Genomic DNA, 17,716 nt, shown 5'->3' on the forward strand with positions numbered 1-17,716 from the left:
TGCTTCGGTGGATAATTTACATTTATTAGCTCTTTTGTATATACAAGGTGGAAATGCTGGTGGATCTAATTACATGCTTAATTCTCCTCGGCTTCCCTTGCTTGGTCGACAAGTTTCTTGAAAGCCTTCTTTTGTTGTCCTTCCGTCAACTCTTCATTCAAGTAAACATTGGCAGATTGGAAATCTTCCGGTCTCAATACAATGCCATTTGCATTCCTTTCATATACCCATCTCTCTCCTATCACCTTTTCTACTTCATTATATAAATCTTGAACTGTGTGAGACTTCGACACCGCATAGTCGTTAAGGTCAAATCCTAATGACTTTTGTAAAGACTTAGCAAATTGGAATCTGAAGTTCAAATCATGTAAGGTTATGTCTTTGTATTCTGCGACTTGTATTTCCTGTTGCTTTAATGCTTTGTATGTATCGTTGATTATTTTGGAAACACTTTCAGAGTTATAGGTGGCTTCAATGTTCTTTGTTTTGACGACCTGCGATTTCCATTGCACGATCTTGAAGTCGGCCATATCAACTTTTGGATCAAATGGTTTGTAATCTGGTGAGTTTTCTTCACTCAAAATGGTTATCTTGGCTTCTGGGTCCGATTCGAAGTCATCTTGATTCTTGACAATCTCGTCTCTCTTCTTGATTTCCTTCTTACCGAAGAGGTTCTCGAGGAACGGCCTTGGGATACTCGTGCAAAATGTCCTTATAGAAGTGGGACGCACTTGTCTGGCAATTACGCCTCTCACAGGAGCAAACATATCTACAGTACTATGGTATTCTATTGTTTTATATCTTTAAGCTTAGTACTGTTGAAGAAAAATTTGAAAAATTTCTGGTGTAGTAAAATTGTCGCATCGTTAAATGTCGTATTTGCAATGTCGTATTTTTGGTTGCAAAGATTACCCGGCCCTTATTCTCTAGATATAGTCATTATAATGTCTTAATATTGATTGTTTATAGAGTACAATAGACTACAAGGAATATTATTCGTACAGTCGTTGCATTAGATGATATCTAAATAAAGGACATAATGATCGGTGTTCAACCGTTTTGTTGTTAGGGATCAAATTGAGGGGTTAACACCTTATTAATACAGCATTAGATACATTGTTATGCGAGTGAAGTGCTGCGATTAAAGCAACTTCTTTTTCTTTAAGAACATGAATGCAAAAAGTCCACAAATGAGATAGATTCCCATACCAATATTTTGGTCATTTACGACCCCTGGGCTCGACTCCACCGTCTTTGGTGCGGGAACGGTGTCTTCAAAGACCTTCGCCCACTGAACCGCATGGGCATCAAGCTGTTGAACTGGAGCTATAATTTTCTCTGGGACTTGGATGGTTTTGTTTTCATCTACTTCGGCGTTGCTTGGGTAAGAGCGTCTTCTGCGCATTCTGAACAACTTATTCAAACTGCCTGAATTTGAATTTGAATTCTCAATACTGCTTGGTAGCGGAGGAGCTGATGTAGTGATGACGGTGGTGATAAGCGCTGTACTTGGAGTTGCAATGTTAGTTGTCGATGGAGAAGAACCAGGAGATGTGCTTGTTGTTATGCTAACTTCTCCAATATCACACCAACCTCTAACAGGAATACAATTAATATATTTACACCACTTGCAGCGCTGTTCGGGAGCTTCGGTACCTTTGAAGAAATTCTGGATCAAAGTAACGAAGTAAACAATTGCTAAGATCAACGCAATGACTCGAACAGTAGCCCATATCACAAATCTGGTTGCGATTTTATCTTCCCAAGCATATTTTGGATTCCAAGCATTCAAAAATTGTTGCCAAGTGCTAGCATCACCTCTGTATGTAATGATGCCATCTATATATACAAAAAATGGGTCTGGCAAGACAACAATTGCAGTCAAGATTCCCATGGCAAAGCCTCCAATATGACTGAAGTTATCAAGACCAGGCAAAAGACCGAGAACAAGTGAAATGATTATTTCGCCTATCATAATGCAAATAAAAAGGAAATAATGTTTCGTTCCGTACAAATTTGTATTCTTCTTTCCGCAATATATGAAAAGCATAATATTGGTAGCCACGACTCCGAATAAGGCTCCTGAGGCACCAGTAGATGCAATTCCGTTTGGAGTGAAGTTTGCGCCTAGCAAGAATCCTCCGATACCACTCAGAAGATAGATAATGATATATTTTAAGGTTCCAATATGGCGCTCGATTGAGGCTCCCATTGTCATTTGCAAAAGTAAATTGAAAATAATGTGGAGAAAACCAGCATGCAAGAATATAGGAGTGATTACTCTGTACCACTGGTGTGGAATGAATTTGTTGTCTACGGTAGGCACTCCGCTCATACCACACAATTCTGCTAGTGAACAGACATTACTATCAACTGTAGTGGAATTTGCACAGGGAAACATAATAGTAGTATCGTCGGTTATACCGATGATCTGCAGCATACAAGGAACGTATCTGGCACCCATATTGATGAGCAAGTAAGTTGAAGGACCTAACATGGGGTTGAAGTATGGTTTGGTCTGGAATGCAGAGCCTGTCAAGTTAGCCATGCGTGCCAACTCTACGATGAACACCACTACCTGAATTACCGTCACCAATAAGGTGAAAAAAGGCCATCTCGTGTAGTGGAAACGTGGTTTGCTTCTCAAAAGTCTGATACGTTCTCTCTCGTTTCTTCGCTGTCTGTCGCCCTCCATTTCGTTTTTCAATAAGTTGTTGCGGGAGGAGTCCATTGCATTCGATTCGGCGAAAGGGTCTGATGGTGGTGAAGGGAGTGGAATCATGTCGTAGTCTCTTTCCACGAAAGGATCCAGATTTTGGGGCAGGTATGAACTCACTTTCGATAATACATCATTGTCGTTTGAATCCAAACGGTCGTTTCTTCTTAAATTGGCTAATTCGTAGTCGTCTCCTTTAAGTATAGGGAGTTCTTTGTCCAACTTGCTGGCAAATCCTTGAGGTTGGTAGCCCCCGGTGTTGGGTTGTGAATATGGATATGTGTTGTTTTCTGATGTATATGGATTTATGCTACGGTTTGATCTTGCTGGAGTATTTCGGGTAAAGTTACCGTATGTGTTTCTACCATTGCTATTGTAGTTATTGCTGTAGTTGTGACTGCGGTTGTTATACGCATTAGAAGGAGAAAGGTTGTTTGCATCGAGGACGGAATTAGGTTGATTCAACTCTAAGTCCGAGCCGAAGTCGAAGTTGATAGAAGGTACTCTTATTGAGTCAGTATCGTCGTCGTAGTTTGCTGGTGGAAAAGGCAAGGGACTATCCTTTGTGGTAGGAGACTTTTTCTGGCGGAAGGTGTACATGCTGAAGTGTTAATGGTGATGGTATTGGTGGTGAAGAAGTGGTATAACGGGGGAAGTTGAGTGGTGAAGTGGTGAATGCTACTTTAACTTGTGAGCTGTTTAACCGGTGAAGTGATGAAAGCTTGTAGCGAAAGCTGGTTTAACTGGTGAAAGATGGTTTAACCGGTGAAAGCTTGTGGTGAATGCTTGTGTAGTGGGATGAACGTCACTAATGCAGTTGGACAACGACTTATCGTTGTGTTTTTTACCTGGATGGTTCGAGTTAAACAAGGGCTTTTGGTTGTAGTCTCGTAAGTCTTGTAGTATGAAATGCTCTAACTCTTGATACGACACGGTTTCGTTGGTATTAGCGGTTTTTGTTGTGTCACCAAGGTCTAGTGTTGACTCTTCTCCAACAGTGATGATGAAATAAAGGCTTAGTCTACCAGGAAAACAAGAACTCCACAGCGTGTTTTGGTGGTATTTTGGTAGTCGCCAGTGCTATACGATGACAGAGCTGGAAGGTGGTGTATTTCCGGTACTCTTTTGGAGCAACAAATCACAGTAAAACCCAGCTAACCAAGTTGAACGATTAGTACCAGTACCCGAAAAGCCAAAGACGAACCAAGTACTGAGAACAGTGGGGATCAAATATGATCTGATTCGCGGTGGGTGGTGGAGGTGGAGGATGAAAGAAGATGATGTAATGGACGTCGAGCAAAGAACGGGTCCGATGTGGAGCCAATATGCCGAGACTTGGGACTGGAGGAGGAAGGGAAGACGTGTCCGTGTTTGTATATAAAAAAGACCACGACCACCGGAAAGAAGAAGAGGAGGAGGAGGGGGAGGAGGAGGAGGAGGACAAGGGAGAAGAAGAAGAAGTTAGGAGTAAGTAAGATGAAAGAAGAAAGAATGAAAGAAAGAATGAAGGAAGGAAGCAAGGAAACGAAGAAGGAATAAAAGCAAGAACCGAACTAAGAAAAGAACGATACACCAAAAAGTATAATAATAATAATAATACCCAAAGTTAATACTAATAATCCCAGTAATAATCCCAGTAGTATTAATAAGAAAAATATAATATAATATAGAACAATATAATATAAGGTAATATATTATAATATAATATAATACAATACAATATAATACAATATAAGAATTCCTAATAGCTAAATTCCTAATTCCTAATTCCTATTAATATAACATTAAAAACATTAAATACCCAATATTTTTATCTTAATATAAGGCTCAGTATAAATAGCATACTAATGCTAATACTGTACTACAGATACAAATACTACCATTACTACTAACACTCACACTTCGACTTCACACTTAAATGTAAAAATAAATCAGTATCAGCATCAGGATGCACTGACACCAAAAGGCTTAGACCATGCAGAGACCTTGCAGAGTGCTCACAGAAGTCCTCGTAGACCTTGCACCAAATGGGCGTTGAGATGTGATGGTTTTCCGGGATCGAACAGCGTTGTGAAGACGAGTGCAGTGTAAGAAGGAACAAAGAAGGTTATGACGTGGGTGAGAATACGAGAAAAGGACGGATTGTATGTCCGAAGGTAGAGGAAGAAGTGGTACCAGAAGAGAAGAAGGGGTGTAGATGTGAGATCGTCAGGGGCGAAGTGGGTGAAGTAGCAGCTGTAATATGGATGATGAACAATATGGTCATATGGTCATATAGCAAGAAAAACTCAATATCATCATAAGATAAACCGGTCTCCTATTTATGATAGATATGACATGACATCGCTTCGCGTACCCACCTACTCACCTACCGGGCGGAGAAGTATTTACAAGCCGATGATAATTAAACCAGTCACCTCCTCTACATACGACAAACAGCAAGGGGTACTTGAACATGGCGTAAAAACAAACGAACAGAAAGCCATCCCGTTCCCGAGCCAAAACGACGGAAGTGACCAAAAGGGTAGACAAAAGGATCGGCTATGAACTATAATTGTATGAAACAAGAAAAGAAAAAGAAAAAGAAAAAGAAAAAGAAATGATGGTGCTGGAGTGTCTAATTCGGGATCCATGAAGCCAATAGATGAAAGGGGAAGTACCATAGCTGAGGAGGGACACACTTTAGTCGAATTAGACATGTACCAGTAGGTGTTAATGGTGTTAATCGGTAGTAAAAATGTAGGTTTAAGAGCACACTATAATAAGAAAGGTAATAATGGTAATATAAAAAGGCCATGCCAACTTTAATATTAATGTTAATATTAATACATTAATGTTTTTATATTTTTAATTTTATTTAATGTAAGGGGATGACTGCCAATGCAAAACGATAGATATACTACTACAAAGAATTCTTCATAAGTCCAATAGTATCAACCAACACCAAATAAAAGACAAATACCCAACACCAATGGCTTAATTAATGCATCGGAAATCCACATATTGTCACCTACCTCCAATTTTTACCGTTTTTACCGTTTTTCAACGATTTTTTACCATTTATTATTCTTTTTTATTCTTTATTACCATCTCAAAACGTTTTTTAACCTCCATTAACCTTCATTAACCTTGATTAACCTACATTTATTCTATTACCGTAACAACCACCTCCCAAGCCGTGATGCCATGCACACCGTCCATTGCATCCATACGATACAAAGAATCCCTCGATGTAGAACTACGTCACAGCAAATTAACCCATTTTGCCGTCCCATATTTAACACCCCAACACAGCCACATATCCCTTTCTAATTGGACCACCTCTGTCACCGTCTAATCGCATCTTCCAATCCTGTGTTTCGATCTTTCTCTGGCATCACCAACTTCTCGGACTCTCTTGAAAACAGTCTCACCAACTCTCTCAACACGACAAGACCAACTATTACCTGCTCTGCATCAGCATTTTGTTCTCCTTGGGAAATGAATCTGTCTAAAAATTACGCGTGTGTCGTATGAGTCCAAATAGGAGTCAACATGTGAAGAACGTTAGGCACGGTGATGCCATACGTCAGGGGTACCAATCCAGAAGTGTCAACCTGAAACATGATTACTGCCATGTGACTTTTTACCGGACGGGTTTAAGATTAAGTTTCTTTGAGTCTTCCAATTGAGGGTGGTAACCCCATCTACAGTTTCAGGGCGAGTAATACTTGGGATTCGCTTCATCATTGGTGATACTCCGCCAACTGCCAGTAGATTCTCATGATTCACCTCAAGTCGTTGTGGCTCTCTGTGCTCTTTCTAGTCTTTTCTCTCTATTCTTCCACTTAGTGGTGGACCGGTAGCATCTAAGATCTGGGAAATGCAAGCCACGTCCGATCAGGCACCGAACCAGAAGTGTTATTGGTCCTGGTATGGCAATTAGCAAGAGGAAACCTAAACAGTGGTTACGAGACTATTGATCAAATCGTCTCAGGTACCCGCCGCTGCATATCTAAAAGGAGTATGTGAAGTTTCATTTATGAAATAGAGAACATTCCACGATGAAGCCTAGTCTCTTCTATTTTTGAAGCTGATATTGATTAGAGGCATATGGCTTGCAGCGTATATCCGCTAGGCGAATATCTGCAAAGCATAATGATAAGATAAGTAGTAGCTGATGATGGAGATGCCCTTAGTATACCAGTTTAAGTATAGCGATGTACGGGGGAGATAGTTGTATATTTCACATGGGACTTTAATAGAAAGATGTGTTGTTTAATGGATATTAAAGGAATAGGACTATTTATCCGGGAGTAGCTAAAAATTATCTAACACAGCTGCATTTGGGATAATAGGGACCTGTAAGTAGTCACCAGCACTATTCTATCTATTATTGTCTTTCAAAGTCAACAAAAGGAATATTAGTCCGGCTACAGGATATATTTGCTAAGGCAGTGGGTGAAATCCAAGAATTCTACCATTGTAATGCTGCTCTCGTCGGACTGTTAGACGGTTGCAAAATTTTAATATACAAGAGATTGACTACAATGGTACCTTTTTGCATTGTGGTGGTTTCTTTTCATTGTAGTTCTGTACCATTCTGACTTGGCATAATCGAGTAATCCATGGCTTATGAGGTAAAATAAATAAGGTCCGACTCTATGTTGCACTATCTCCAAGTAAGATTCGGCCCATAGACCAATTTTTAATTACTACGAAGTAAAGTCTTTATTCAATTTCATGGAATGGATAGCCTTCGCTAAACTAGCAAGAATCAACTGAGATTAGACTCCACAACATTTTGACTCTTCCCTACTTCTACAACTTCATTAAACCAAATGCTTCTATTTTAAACTATGCTACAATATATCTGAATGCAATTCAAGCTTACCATCTATATAAGCTTCCCCTTACTTGAATAAGGCATCGTTGGACAATGGGTCTGCCTTCAAAACCTGGTTTCTTCTCTTCACCTTTCTGTCTAAAGCAGCCTCGGCTCTTGACTTGGCTTGGTCTGCAGCCTTCTGCTTTAATTGTGCTCTGACAAAGTTTGGAGAAACGTATTCCTTGTTCTCGTAAATCTTTGGACCTCCGAAAGAACCTTCCAAGATAGTAATCAAGGTAAGGACGAATCTTGGCCCGATTTCAACCAAGTTTAATTCATCGGCATTTACTTCATTGCTCTCGCTATTCTTAGCATCGACAGTTTCGTTAATTTGGTAGTTTCTTACCCAGATCTTATTGTCTACGATAGAAAAAGTCATAACATGATCGGTGAAAGGCTTGGACTTTCTAGCATTTGGTGGGACACCAAAGGTGTGAGTGAATAATTCCTTTAATAATCTGTGGTGATCTGTTTCCAAGAAAGACTTGTCGAAACTCAAAACTGGTCTCGAACCTTTAAGACAGTTACCGGTGAAGTTCAACTCATCCAAGGTGTGTAAGTTCTGGACATGAAATTTAACGGTTGGTCCATTAGGAGGCTTGCTCATCCAAAGGTATAAATCTTGATGCTTTCTGGCTTCAAAGAAGAAGATGTTGTTACAGTTGTATAACTCAGCTACCTCATTAAGCTGGTATAAGTTCTTCTTGGAGTCGAATTTAGGTTCTTTTCTGGCATGAGGCAAAAGAGATAGTAAATCGGAGATCAAGTGACGATGTCTGTAGGTCACACCTCTCGACGATATTACCAATAATCTTTGTCTATTTATGTGTTTAGCCTTTTCAGTAGACTCTTTGGACGACTTTCCCTGTAACGCCTTGTAGATTGCCGACATTATTACTATATCTACTTGCTGTTGAATAGTATCTCTTCTCCATTGAACTCTTCAAGACTCCATTTTTTTTGAGCTGCTCATCTTGAATTTTTTTGGAGCAGAGGTTACCCGGAGAGAGAGAGAGCCAGTAGTTAATTTTTCGCAGTAGTTAAGCTCTTAACTATGGGAGTGGATGAATGAGAGATGGAGCGTAGTTGGGAGTGATGGTTGGAGAAGTTACGGTATGGGTGCCGATATGAGGGTGGTGGCGTCTTGTATAAGGTAGGAGATGCGATTTGAAATGTTATTTTATATATATATATATATATATATAGATATGTATACATATTTGGTCGATCATCGGGGTATTATGGCATCTCCAGTGTCTACACTACTGTAATTTTTTCGCAGCAGTTGTATTGTACCCGTTAACTATGGGAGTATGTGAGTTAACAATGACGGGACGTGATAAGTGGAAGTGGTGAAATAAGGGGAAAGAGGCCAGAATATGAGAATAGGTGTTCTACAGGGGTTGTAGTATTTCAAATTTTTGGAACTCTTTTTCGGGACTTATGTCATAGGTTATCACTACAATAAACATAAATTTCAAGTGTTAGCCCAGTTTTTCGCAGTAGGAAGATGTTCACTAAAAGAAGACAATGAATGGTAAGTTGGAAAGTCATATTGAGTAGGAAAGTAGTGTTGAGGAAAGAAGCTGAGATCTGGGGTTGTAATTTGGAAGTTCCATATATAGCATTGATTTCAGGTTTTTTGACAGGAAACCCCTACAGTATCATTAGATCTCTGGAATTTCTATAATGGGTTTTCGCAGCAATAATTATGATGTAAAGTGTAGACAATGAAAGTATAGGGGTTATACAGATGTAAAGAAATCGCTTTTTATAGCAATATTTCGCTTATATAGCACTCTTTTGGGTCTGGAATTTTGGTAAGTTCTTGCTTCGGCCATTTCAGTATATGTCTACCAATACCAAAGTTTCGCAGTAAGTTAAGCTCTAAATTATGGGGCTGCAACCCGATTAGGATATGCTTCACTATCGGATAGCTGGAAGTCAACGTAGTGTAGAGAGTAAGTTTCATACAAATGGACAGTCTGTTGTTACGGTTACAATTCTTTCTATTCTTTTTCATCACTTATATTAACAAAAATAAATACAAACTATAAATGGAATACTTGTATACATTGAAATCTTGATTTGAATTTTGGAACAATATTTTGAGCTTTGCAGCTATTACATGGTATTGCAATTATGTACTGATTCATATCTTCAATTTGTATTATTTGTACTATTCTTTCTTCTTCATCTTCTTCCATTCAATATATCGGTGTCTTCTACTCCTTTCTTCTCATGACACTTCAGAAATTCAAATCACACTCGTCTTCTCGCTCTAAATTTATTTAGAGCTCTTTACATTTTAGCTCTAATCAACATCTATCAATTGTATTCAATTTAGGATAAATAAATAAATAAACTTTATTGACTGATAAAAACTGGTTCTTTCATACTTTTTCTATGCATTTCATTACTTTGGTCGCCACGGTTCAAACCTGCCGGGATCAAAATATATACTTGTGCCCCGAATGCTGAAGATAGAACCACATTGACCTCTATACCAAATCTCCGGATAAGTCAATTTAGTGCTTCTCTTCTGGCAAGTTCTTGGCCAACCATTCCTTGACGAACTTCTCTTCTTCTGGAGAGCTGGCGTTGATGGAAGGGTGCTTTGGAGGAGCAGCTCCCCAAGGTTTTGGAATAGCAATGAACACAACAGCACCCAAGGTGGCGAGAGCTAATTGGTGCGAAGGAACAGATCTTCCAAGAATAGTGTATGCGGAACCCATTATGTACGATATGTGGTGTGTCTAACGAAGCAGCAGCTGGTTGTAGAAACACTGTTTAACAACTCTGGTTAAATTTTAAATTTTACTGCTCGGCATGAAAAATCGTATGGCGAAATTTTATTGGATAAGCGGTGTGCTGTAGTTAGTCACGTGAGATAAAACGTGACTTGTTTGAAGTGTGTGGAGTGTGTGAGAGTGTGTCCACTCTTGTCTATGGTAGTGAGTAGTTAGTAGTTAGTAGTTAGTAGTTAGTAGTTAGTAGTAAGTAGTAAGTAGTTAGTAGCTAGTAGTAAGTAGTAAGTAGATAGTAGTAATTAGATAGTAGTTAGTAGATGTAGTCAGTGGGTGGTAGGTAGTAGATAATAGATAATAGATAGTAGTTAGTAATTGCAGAGTAGAGGGCCCTTTAGTATGACGATTGACTATTTTTGAGTAGTTAATTGTGTATTTCTGTTCACACTGGTTGGTCAATATGGTATAGAGTAGTTAGTAGATAGTAGTGAGTATATGGAGTTATGGGGGAGTCTAAAGCATTGCTCACTGAGGTAAGTTATAGTAGGTGGTGCTCCTTTTTAGAATTAGTTTTGACTTTTACTGGATTTCCTTCGTTATTAATACTTAGCTAGTAGTTTGCCTTTATTTAAATTAAATGATAATTAGCCATAATTAGTTGTTCTCATTAGTTGTAATAGTAGTCCATAACTATTATACTACTTAACTGTCATACTAAGTTAACTACGGAAGGTACTAATTTGCAGGAATATTGTTCTACATGTAGGTTTTTGCAGCCTGTTTGTCTTCACATTGATTTCCATGGTTAGTGATAAACTACGATGTGAAGTGTTCTTTACTGGAACTCACTTGGTGTATTGTTCCCTTTTGTGTGTGTAGTAAGTAATGAAAGGTATTCTTCTGGCAGAGCCACACTCCATCGATGCGGTTTCTTTGGAGGAATTGCGGGACCCAAGCTATGTCTCTAGGTATCCTCCATTGTTCACCAGAGATCGGACGCTACTTAACCTAGTTAGACGCCGTGAAGCTTCAGAAACTTTCGAAGATGCAAACACCACCTTTGACTTTATATCCAACCATGGTTCTCCCCTGGATGAGCTGGAAATGCTGGCATCCAGGAAAAGTCTGAATTTGAAAGAAGTAAAAATCCCTATAAAGAAAAGACATAAAGTTTTGAATTTCTTTCAAAAATTGTACAAATACAATCAAAAACCTGTTGTAACGCCACCACCAAAGATTTCAATAGAACATGGATTAGAATTCTATCCTAGAACTTCAACGGCAAATGATTCGGTGGAAGAAAGACAACAAAATCTGATTTTATCTCTTGATTCATCACCTTATATCGACTCATTGTACCCAAGCGGCTCAAGAACGTCAATAAGAATTAAGCAGGATTCTGTTTTGGAGATGTTCAATACAAGGTCCAGGTTAGACCTCTTCCCACAAGGCACAACAAAACTGAAAAACTCCAGAAACAATCTAGAGACCACTGCTAATAACCTGTCGTACATAAGTGGAGGAATTGTTTCGCCATCGTTTACGGCTACTAATAGTATAGTAGTCCCACCAATCAACCCTGAGTTCAACACATCATCAAATCCCTTAACATATGCCAATTCCATCACTCATCCCAATCTCACGAAGGTGTTAGCAAATGCGAGACCAACGACTTCATCCATCAATAGTGAGCCCACTCCTTTTAGTCACTTTGAACTACTCAATTTATATGGGGGGGTCATGTCTCCAGAAGCGACTGTTGAGAGATCAGCTTCCTTTGGCGGTGTCAGATCAAAATCTCTACTAAACTCAGATCCAAGTTCTGCTCTGGACAGCATCTACTCTTTTATGAAGTCGCCAGAGATCTTGCTTAGAACGGCTCATCAGGGATCCACTACTGCCACGGCAAATATTAGAAGCTCTCTTAGGCGTAGCAGAGGCATACTGAGAAAGAGAGAGCGCCGAAGGTGAGATTACTGTAGGCCCTAACACAGCCAATTCTCAACTAATGCCCCCCACAAGAGCACCATCATTTTCTTACCAGTTATATCTAGCCCAAAGTTCCTTAACACCTAGTAAGAACTGCAAGTCTATTCCATCACAAGCTATTTTTTGCATCCATTTCCATGAGAAGATGAGGCGCTGTGCAATAAATTTCTTTAACTACTAATACAACTTCGCCCAACAAACACACCTTTTCCACCACACTTCCACCACACTTCAACCAACTACACTACCCTACCCAGTCTACTCCCATCCCATTACTTCACACCAACACTACGTCCATCCCCAACCATCCCCAACCATCCCCAACCATCCCCAACCATCCCCAACCATCCACCGTCTTACCATTTGCATCCATCATTAATATACAGGTTTGCTGCTACCAAATTCACTGCGATAAAAAAATGTGCTGATGAGATGGTCTCTAATGAAGAAGTGATATCTCTTTCTTTGGCGGCTAGTTGTTATAAGTTGTATAATAGTACTATTGTAGAGACGGTTGTAGTGAGATTCTACTAAAGAAAACAACAAGCTATGATAGGCCACAGAAAAAGACTCTCCAGCGGGTTAAGTGTTACCTCTAAGGTGTTTGTCAGATCTAGAAATGGAGGTGCTCAGAAGATAGTAAGAGAACATTACTTAAGAAATGATATACCGTGCTACTCGAAAAGCTGTAATTCGTGCCACGATATCGTGAAACCAGACTCGAATGGCGAATTGCCTGCTTTCATCTTATCGGAAAGCCCCAAGAAAACCAAATCAGGACTCAGTCATTACATCGTTCTCGACACAAATATCATTCTTCATGCTATCGACTTGTTGGAAAACGCCGAGTGCTTCTATGACGTGATTGTTCCACAAACCGTCTTGGAAGAGGTGAAAAATAGATCGTTCCCAATCTACCAGAGATTGAGAGGATTGGTAAAATCCGAGGATAAACGGTTCATTGTCTTTCATAACGAGTACAATGAAGCAACCTATATCAACAGAAACAAGAACGAAACTATCAACGACCGTAATGACAGAGCCATTAGAAAAGTAGCTTCATGGTACGCAGCACACTTGAAAGCAAACAGTTCTCAAAACATAAATATCATATTAATCTGTAATGATGCCGACAACCGCCAAAAAGCCAGAAGCGAAGGTATCGATGCCAGGTCCTTGGTTGAGTACTTCGATGACTTACCAAACGGAGAAGACTTAAAGGATTTAATTCCAAGTAATATTCACAATTCAGCAGAATTCCATGGAGAGAATGAAACCACCTTCCCAGAATACTATTCTAGTGCCAGAATCATGGCTGGTGTTAAGAACGGAACCCTCTACCAAGGAATGTTGAATATATCGACTTATAATTTTTTGCAAGGAACAGTTCAAGTACCAGCATTCAAGAAACCGCTCTTGATTATTGGATCCAAGAACCTCAACCGTGCCTTCAACTCTGATTCGGTTATCGTGGAATTGTTGCCAAAGGATAAGTGGAGAGAGCCATCAACCAGTATCGTGGAAGAGAGCAACATTGGAGCTAACGATAATGCTGAAGAGGATGAAGAAGAAGACGACACTGGAGCTAAGGGTGTGGTTTCTGACAAGGAAAGAATCTTATTGGCCCAGGAAGCTTTGAAGGCAACTTCAGCCAAGGAAGCTGATCAGAAGAGATTACAACCAACTGCTAAGATTGTTGGTATTATGAGAAGATCATGGAGATACTATGTTGGTCAAATTGCTCCTTCTTCTGTATCAGAAGAAAACACAGGTAATGCATCAAAGAGTTGTTTCGTTATTTTAATGGACAAGGTTTTACCTAAGATTCGTATCAGAACAAGAAAGGCCAAGGAGTATTTGGGCCAGAGAATTGTTGTGGTGGTAGACTCTTGGCCATCAAACTCTCGTTATCCAAATGGACACTTTGTTAGAGCTCTAGGTGAAGTGGAAAGTGCCGAAGCTGAGACGGAAGCTCTTCTTTTGGAGCATGACGTTGAGTACCGTCCATTTGCTAAGAATGTATTGGACTGTTTGCCTGAAGAGGGTGACAAGTGGACTGTTCCAGATGTAGAAAATACCGAAGATCCACAATTGAAGAAGAGAGTTGACTTGAGACATAAATTAGTTTGTTCGATTGATCCTCCAAACTGTGTGGATATTGATGACGCCTTGCATGCCAAACCTTTACCAAACGGAAACTATGAAGTTGGTGTTCACATTGCTGATGTAACACATTTCGTTAAGCCAAATACTGCTTTGGATCAAGAAGGTGCTTCAAGAGGAACTTCGGTCTACTTGGTGGATAAGAGAATAGATATGTTGCCAATGTTATTGGGAACAAATTTGTGTTCGTTGAAGCCTTATGTGGATAGATTCTCATTTTCTGTCATCTGGGAATTGGATGAAAATGCAAATATAGTAAAGGTAGACTACATGAAATCCATAATTCGTTCGAGAGAAGCATTTTCTTACGAGAGAGCACAATTAAGAATAGATGACAAATCACAGACAGACGAGTTAACCGAATCCATGAGAATCTTGTTGAAGCTTTCAAAGAAACTTAAACAACAAAGATTGGATGCTGGTGCTTTGAACTTGGCCTCTCCTGAAGTCAAGGTGCATATGGATAGTGAAACTTCAGACCCTAATGAAGTTGAAATCAAGCAGCTTTTAGAAACAAATTCGTTGGTTGAAGAGTTCATGTTGTTAGCCAACATTTCCGTGGCAAGAAAGATATACGATTCATATCCTCAAACCGCCATGTTGAGAAGGCATGCACCTCCTCCAGCCACCAACTTTGAGCAATTAAACGATATGTTGAGTGTTAGAAAACCAGGATTAAGCATTTCTTTAGAATCTTCCAGAGCTTTGGCTGACTCTTTGGACAGATGCGTAGATCCAAACGACAAATATTTCAATACTCTCTTGCGTATCATGTCCACAAGATGCATGATGGCTGCAGAGTACTTCTCTTCGGGTTCATATGGTTATCCTGAATTCAGGCATTACGGTTTGGCTGTAGATATCTACACTCATTTCACTTCTCCAATCAGAAGATACTGTGATATTGTTGCTCATAGACAATTAGCAGGTGCCATTGGCTACGAGAATTTGGACTTGAGCCATAGAGACAAGAATAAGATGGAAACGATTGTGAAAAACATAAATAGACGCCACAGAAATGCCCAGTTTGCTGGTAGAGCAAGTATCGAGTATTATGTCGGTCAAGTTATGAGAAATAATGAGGCTGAGCATGAAGGTTATGTTATCAAATGTTTCAACAACGGTATCGTTGTATTGGTGCCTAAGTTTGGTATTGAGGGTCTTATTAAGCTTGAGATGTTAGGAGACGCCAACACTGCTGTGTTCAATGAAGACAAGTACGAGTTATCCTTTACCGACTTGAAGGGAAGACAAAGAACAGTAGCAGTCTTTGACAAGGTTACTGTCGACGTGAAGTCCATTAAAGATGAGGTCAGTGGAAAGAGAAAGGCCCAATTACTTTTGCATTAGAATCGCATTAATGCTGTTCTTTTTATAGAATTAGTATATTTCAAAATAGATAGATATGTACTGTACTATTATATACAATGGAATACGTAGACAGTGTACTATTAGTTCTCCGTATTCGAAACATGGTTTTTTGGTAGATAAATAATATAATGTCGTTCGACATGGGTGCTATCATTTGGAAATATGTTCAACCAACTGCTTGATGTTGATGATCTTAATGTTGTGAGTCTTACCGAACTCGACACAGTCGTCTAATCTCAGCATTAAACCGTCTTCGTCTCTTACCAATTCACAGATCACAGCAGCAGGTTGTAAACCAGATAATTCACATAATTGCACGGAGGCCTCGGTATGTCCTCTTCTCTTTTTCAATAAACCGTCAACGGCTCTCAATGGTAAAAGATGGCCCGGTCTTATGAAATCCTCTGGTTTTGAAGTAGGGTCGGCCAACTTTCTGGCAGTCAAGGCTCTGTCGTGGGCTGAAATACCGGTAGTCGTTCCATCAGCATAGTCACAAGTGACGGTATAGGCCGTTCCGTGTCTGTCGGTAGCATTGGCCAACATTGGGTGCAAGCCCAATTTTTCAGCTCTAGAAATGGCCAAAGGAGCACATACGTACCCAGAGGAATGACGGACCAAAAATGCCATTTTCTCTGTGGTTGTCTTCTCGGCGGCGATGATCAAATCGCCTTCATTTTCACGGTCTTCGTCGTCCATGACGATCAAGAACTCGCCGTTTTTGAATGCTTCAAGAGCTTCTGGGATAGGAACAAAGACGTCGGACATGGCACCTAATTTTTATCTTATGTTTTAAAGTTCTTAGGTAATTACAAGAACTCGGGATATGCCAGCTAGTCTCGGGAGATGCTGTCAACTACAAATTATCACGATATAGTTACCTTCTAGTGGTTCTAATGGTTCTAATGGTTCTTCCGTGATGGGCAACTCTTCAAACCTAATGAGCGAAAGTCCCCGGAATAATCGTTACTTACGTACAGTATTGAAAAGTCGGTGATTTCCACTATGACGTATAGTAGGAATTGGAGGACGACGTAGGAGTGTACGATGTGAGTCGAGTCGATTGTCAGAAAATTGTGCCACTAGTTGGAAGAAGAGTGACTGATATGACAGTGGTGGTAAATTGGGTGGTGGTGGTGGTACTTAGGTGATTTCGTAATTACAAATAAAATCAATAATTAAGTAGTTAGTAATAGGTTTTGGTTAATTACTGTAGTACCTAATATATGTATAATATCTCTCTATTTCTCTCAATATCTGTATTTTATAAATTGTATGTACGGCAACAAACAAAAAAGTGAAGAGTGAATAGTGAATAGTGGAAAGTATTTAAATCAATAATGAATAATGAATAATGAATAATGAAAATTGAAAAAAGATACATTGAAAAATTCAATTTGCCGGTGACATATCCATATTTAAACCAGTTCTCGGATAACTTCACAATGGCTTCCCAACGGCCGCAACGGTGCCTTGATTACTACTGCTACGACGTCTATGACAAATTTCAAATGACTGCAAACCATCTGCTTTGTCATTAGGCGGAGACCGATTTGTAATGGTTTGTAAGGCTGGATAATTTTTCAGCGCATAGTCGGAAAGGGATCGGGGCCGGAACTGGAGGGTGGTGTGAGGTGGTAGAGCTGGGTAGTGATAGGTAGAAGTGCAGAGAGAGTGGTTAGAGAGAGAGGCAAAGAGAGATAGTTACATAGAGACAGATCGAAGTGGAGGCTAAGAGACTGAGAGACTGAGACAGTTGTGTGTTTTGTGTTTGCGTTTATGTTATCTATGTTACAGACGGTAGTGATATCATCACGAATGAGAAGTATGGCTGGCGCACTCAAATGTATGTTACAGAATAATACA

The 17,716-nt window shown here is 39.7% G+C and overlaps 7 protein-coding genes across 7 annotated transcripts; 2 read left to right on the plus strand and 5 right to left on the minus strand. All coding sequences in view use genetic code 12, as the record gives it.

The window, feature by feature from the left end:
• Positions 1 to 11: 11 nt before the first annotated feature.
• Positions 12 to 908, minus strand: RJT20DRAFT_47342 (mitochondrial 54S ribosomal protein YmL13). Its single transcript, XM_064920288.1, has one exon. It carries the CDS (start codon positions 765 to 767, stop codon positions 78 to 80), a length of 690 nt encoding a protein of 229 aa, XP_064773545.1. The 5' UTR covers positions 768 to 908; the 3' UTR covers positions 12 to 77.
• A 233-nt stretch (positions 909 to 1,141) lies between these two features.
• On the minus strand, positions 1,142 to 3,316 carry RBD1 (Rbd1p; the record flags this gene model as incomplete). Its single annotated transcript, XM_064918405.1, has 1 exon — positions 1,142 to 3,316. The coding sequence occupies one exon, from the start codon at positions 3,314 to 3,316 to the stop codon at positions 1,142 to 1,144; it is 2,175 nt and encodes a 724-aa protein (XP_064773546.1).
• Positions 3,317 to 7,608: 4,292 nt separating this feature from the next.
• CSI2 (Csi2p) lies at positions 7,609 to 8,475 on the minus strand (the record flags this gene model as incomplete). The annotated part of the gene is made up of 1 exon (XM_064918814.1): positions 7,609 to 8,475. The coding sequence occupies one exon, from the start codon at positions 8,473 to 8,475 to the stop codon at positions 7,609 to 7,611; it is 867 nt and encodes a 288-aa protein (XP_064773547.1).
• Positions 8,476 to 9,950: 1,475 nt separating this feature from the next.
• ATP19 (F1F0 ATP synthase subunit k) lies at positions 9,951 to 10,526 on the minus strand. The gene has a single exon (XM_064920289.1). The coding sequence runs from the start codon at positions 10,316 to 10,318 to the stop codon at positions 10,112 to 10,114; it is 207 nt and encodes a 68-aa protein (XP_064773548.1). The 5' UTR covers positions 10,319 to 10,526; the 3' UTR covers positions 9,951 to 10,111.
• A 386-nt stretch (positions 10,527 to 10,912) lies between these two features.
• On the plus strand, positions 10,913 to 12,669 carry RJT20DRAFT_128710 (uncharacterized protein). Its single transcript, XM_064917329.1, has one exon. The coding sequence runs from the start codon at positions 11,216 to 11,218 to the stop codon at positions 12,299 to 12,301; it is 1,086 nt and encodes a 361-aa protein (XP_064773549.1). The 5' UTR covers positions 10,913 to 11,215; the 3' UTR covers positions 12,302 to 12,669.
• Positions 12,670 to 12,728: 59 nt separating this feature from the next.
• Positions 12,729 to 15,919, plus strand: RJT20DRAFT_128711 (exosome catalytic subunit). Its single transcript, XM_064917330.1, has one exon. The coding sequence runs from the start codon at positions 12,869 to 12,871 to the stop codon at positions 15,830 to 15,832; it is 2,964 nt and encodes a 987-aa protein (XP_064773550.1). The 5' UTR covers positions 12,729 to 12,868; the 3' UTR covers positions 15,833 to 15,919.
• RIB3 (3,4-dihydroxy-2-butanone-4-phosphate synthase) lies at positions 15,894 to 16,915 on the minus strand. The gene has a single exon (XM_064920291.1). It carries the CDS (start codon positions 16,616 to 16,618, stop codon positions 16,004 to 16,006), a length of 615 nt encoding a protein of 204 aa, XP_064773551.1. The 5' UTR covers positions 16,619 to 16,915; the 3' UTR covers positions 15,894 to 16,003.
• Positions 16,916 to 17,716: the final 801 nt, after the last annotated feature.

The sequence above is a fragment of the Scheffersomyces xylosifermentans genome (genome assembly GCF_036884685.1).
Source record: "Scheffersomyces xylosifermentans strain CBS 12540 chromosome Unknown RJT20scaffold_5, whole genome shotgun sequence".
In the NCBI taxonomy this organism is placed as follows: domain Eukaryota; kingdom Fungi; phylum Ascomycota; class Pichiomycetes; order Serinales; family Debaryomycetaceae; genus Scheffersomyces; species Scheffersomyces xylosifermentans.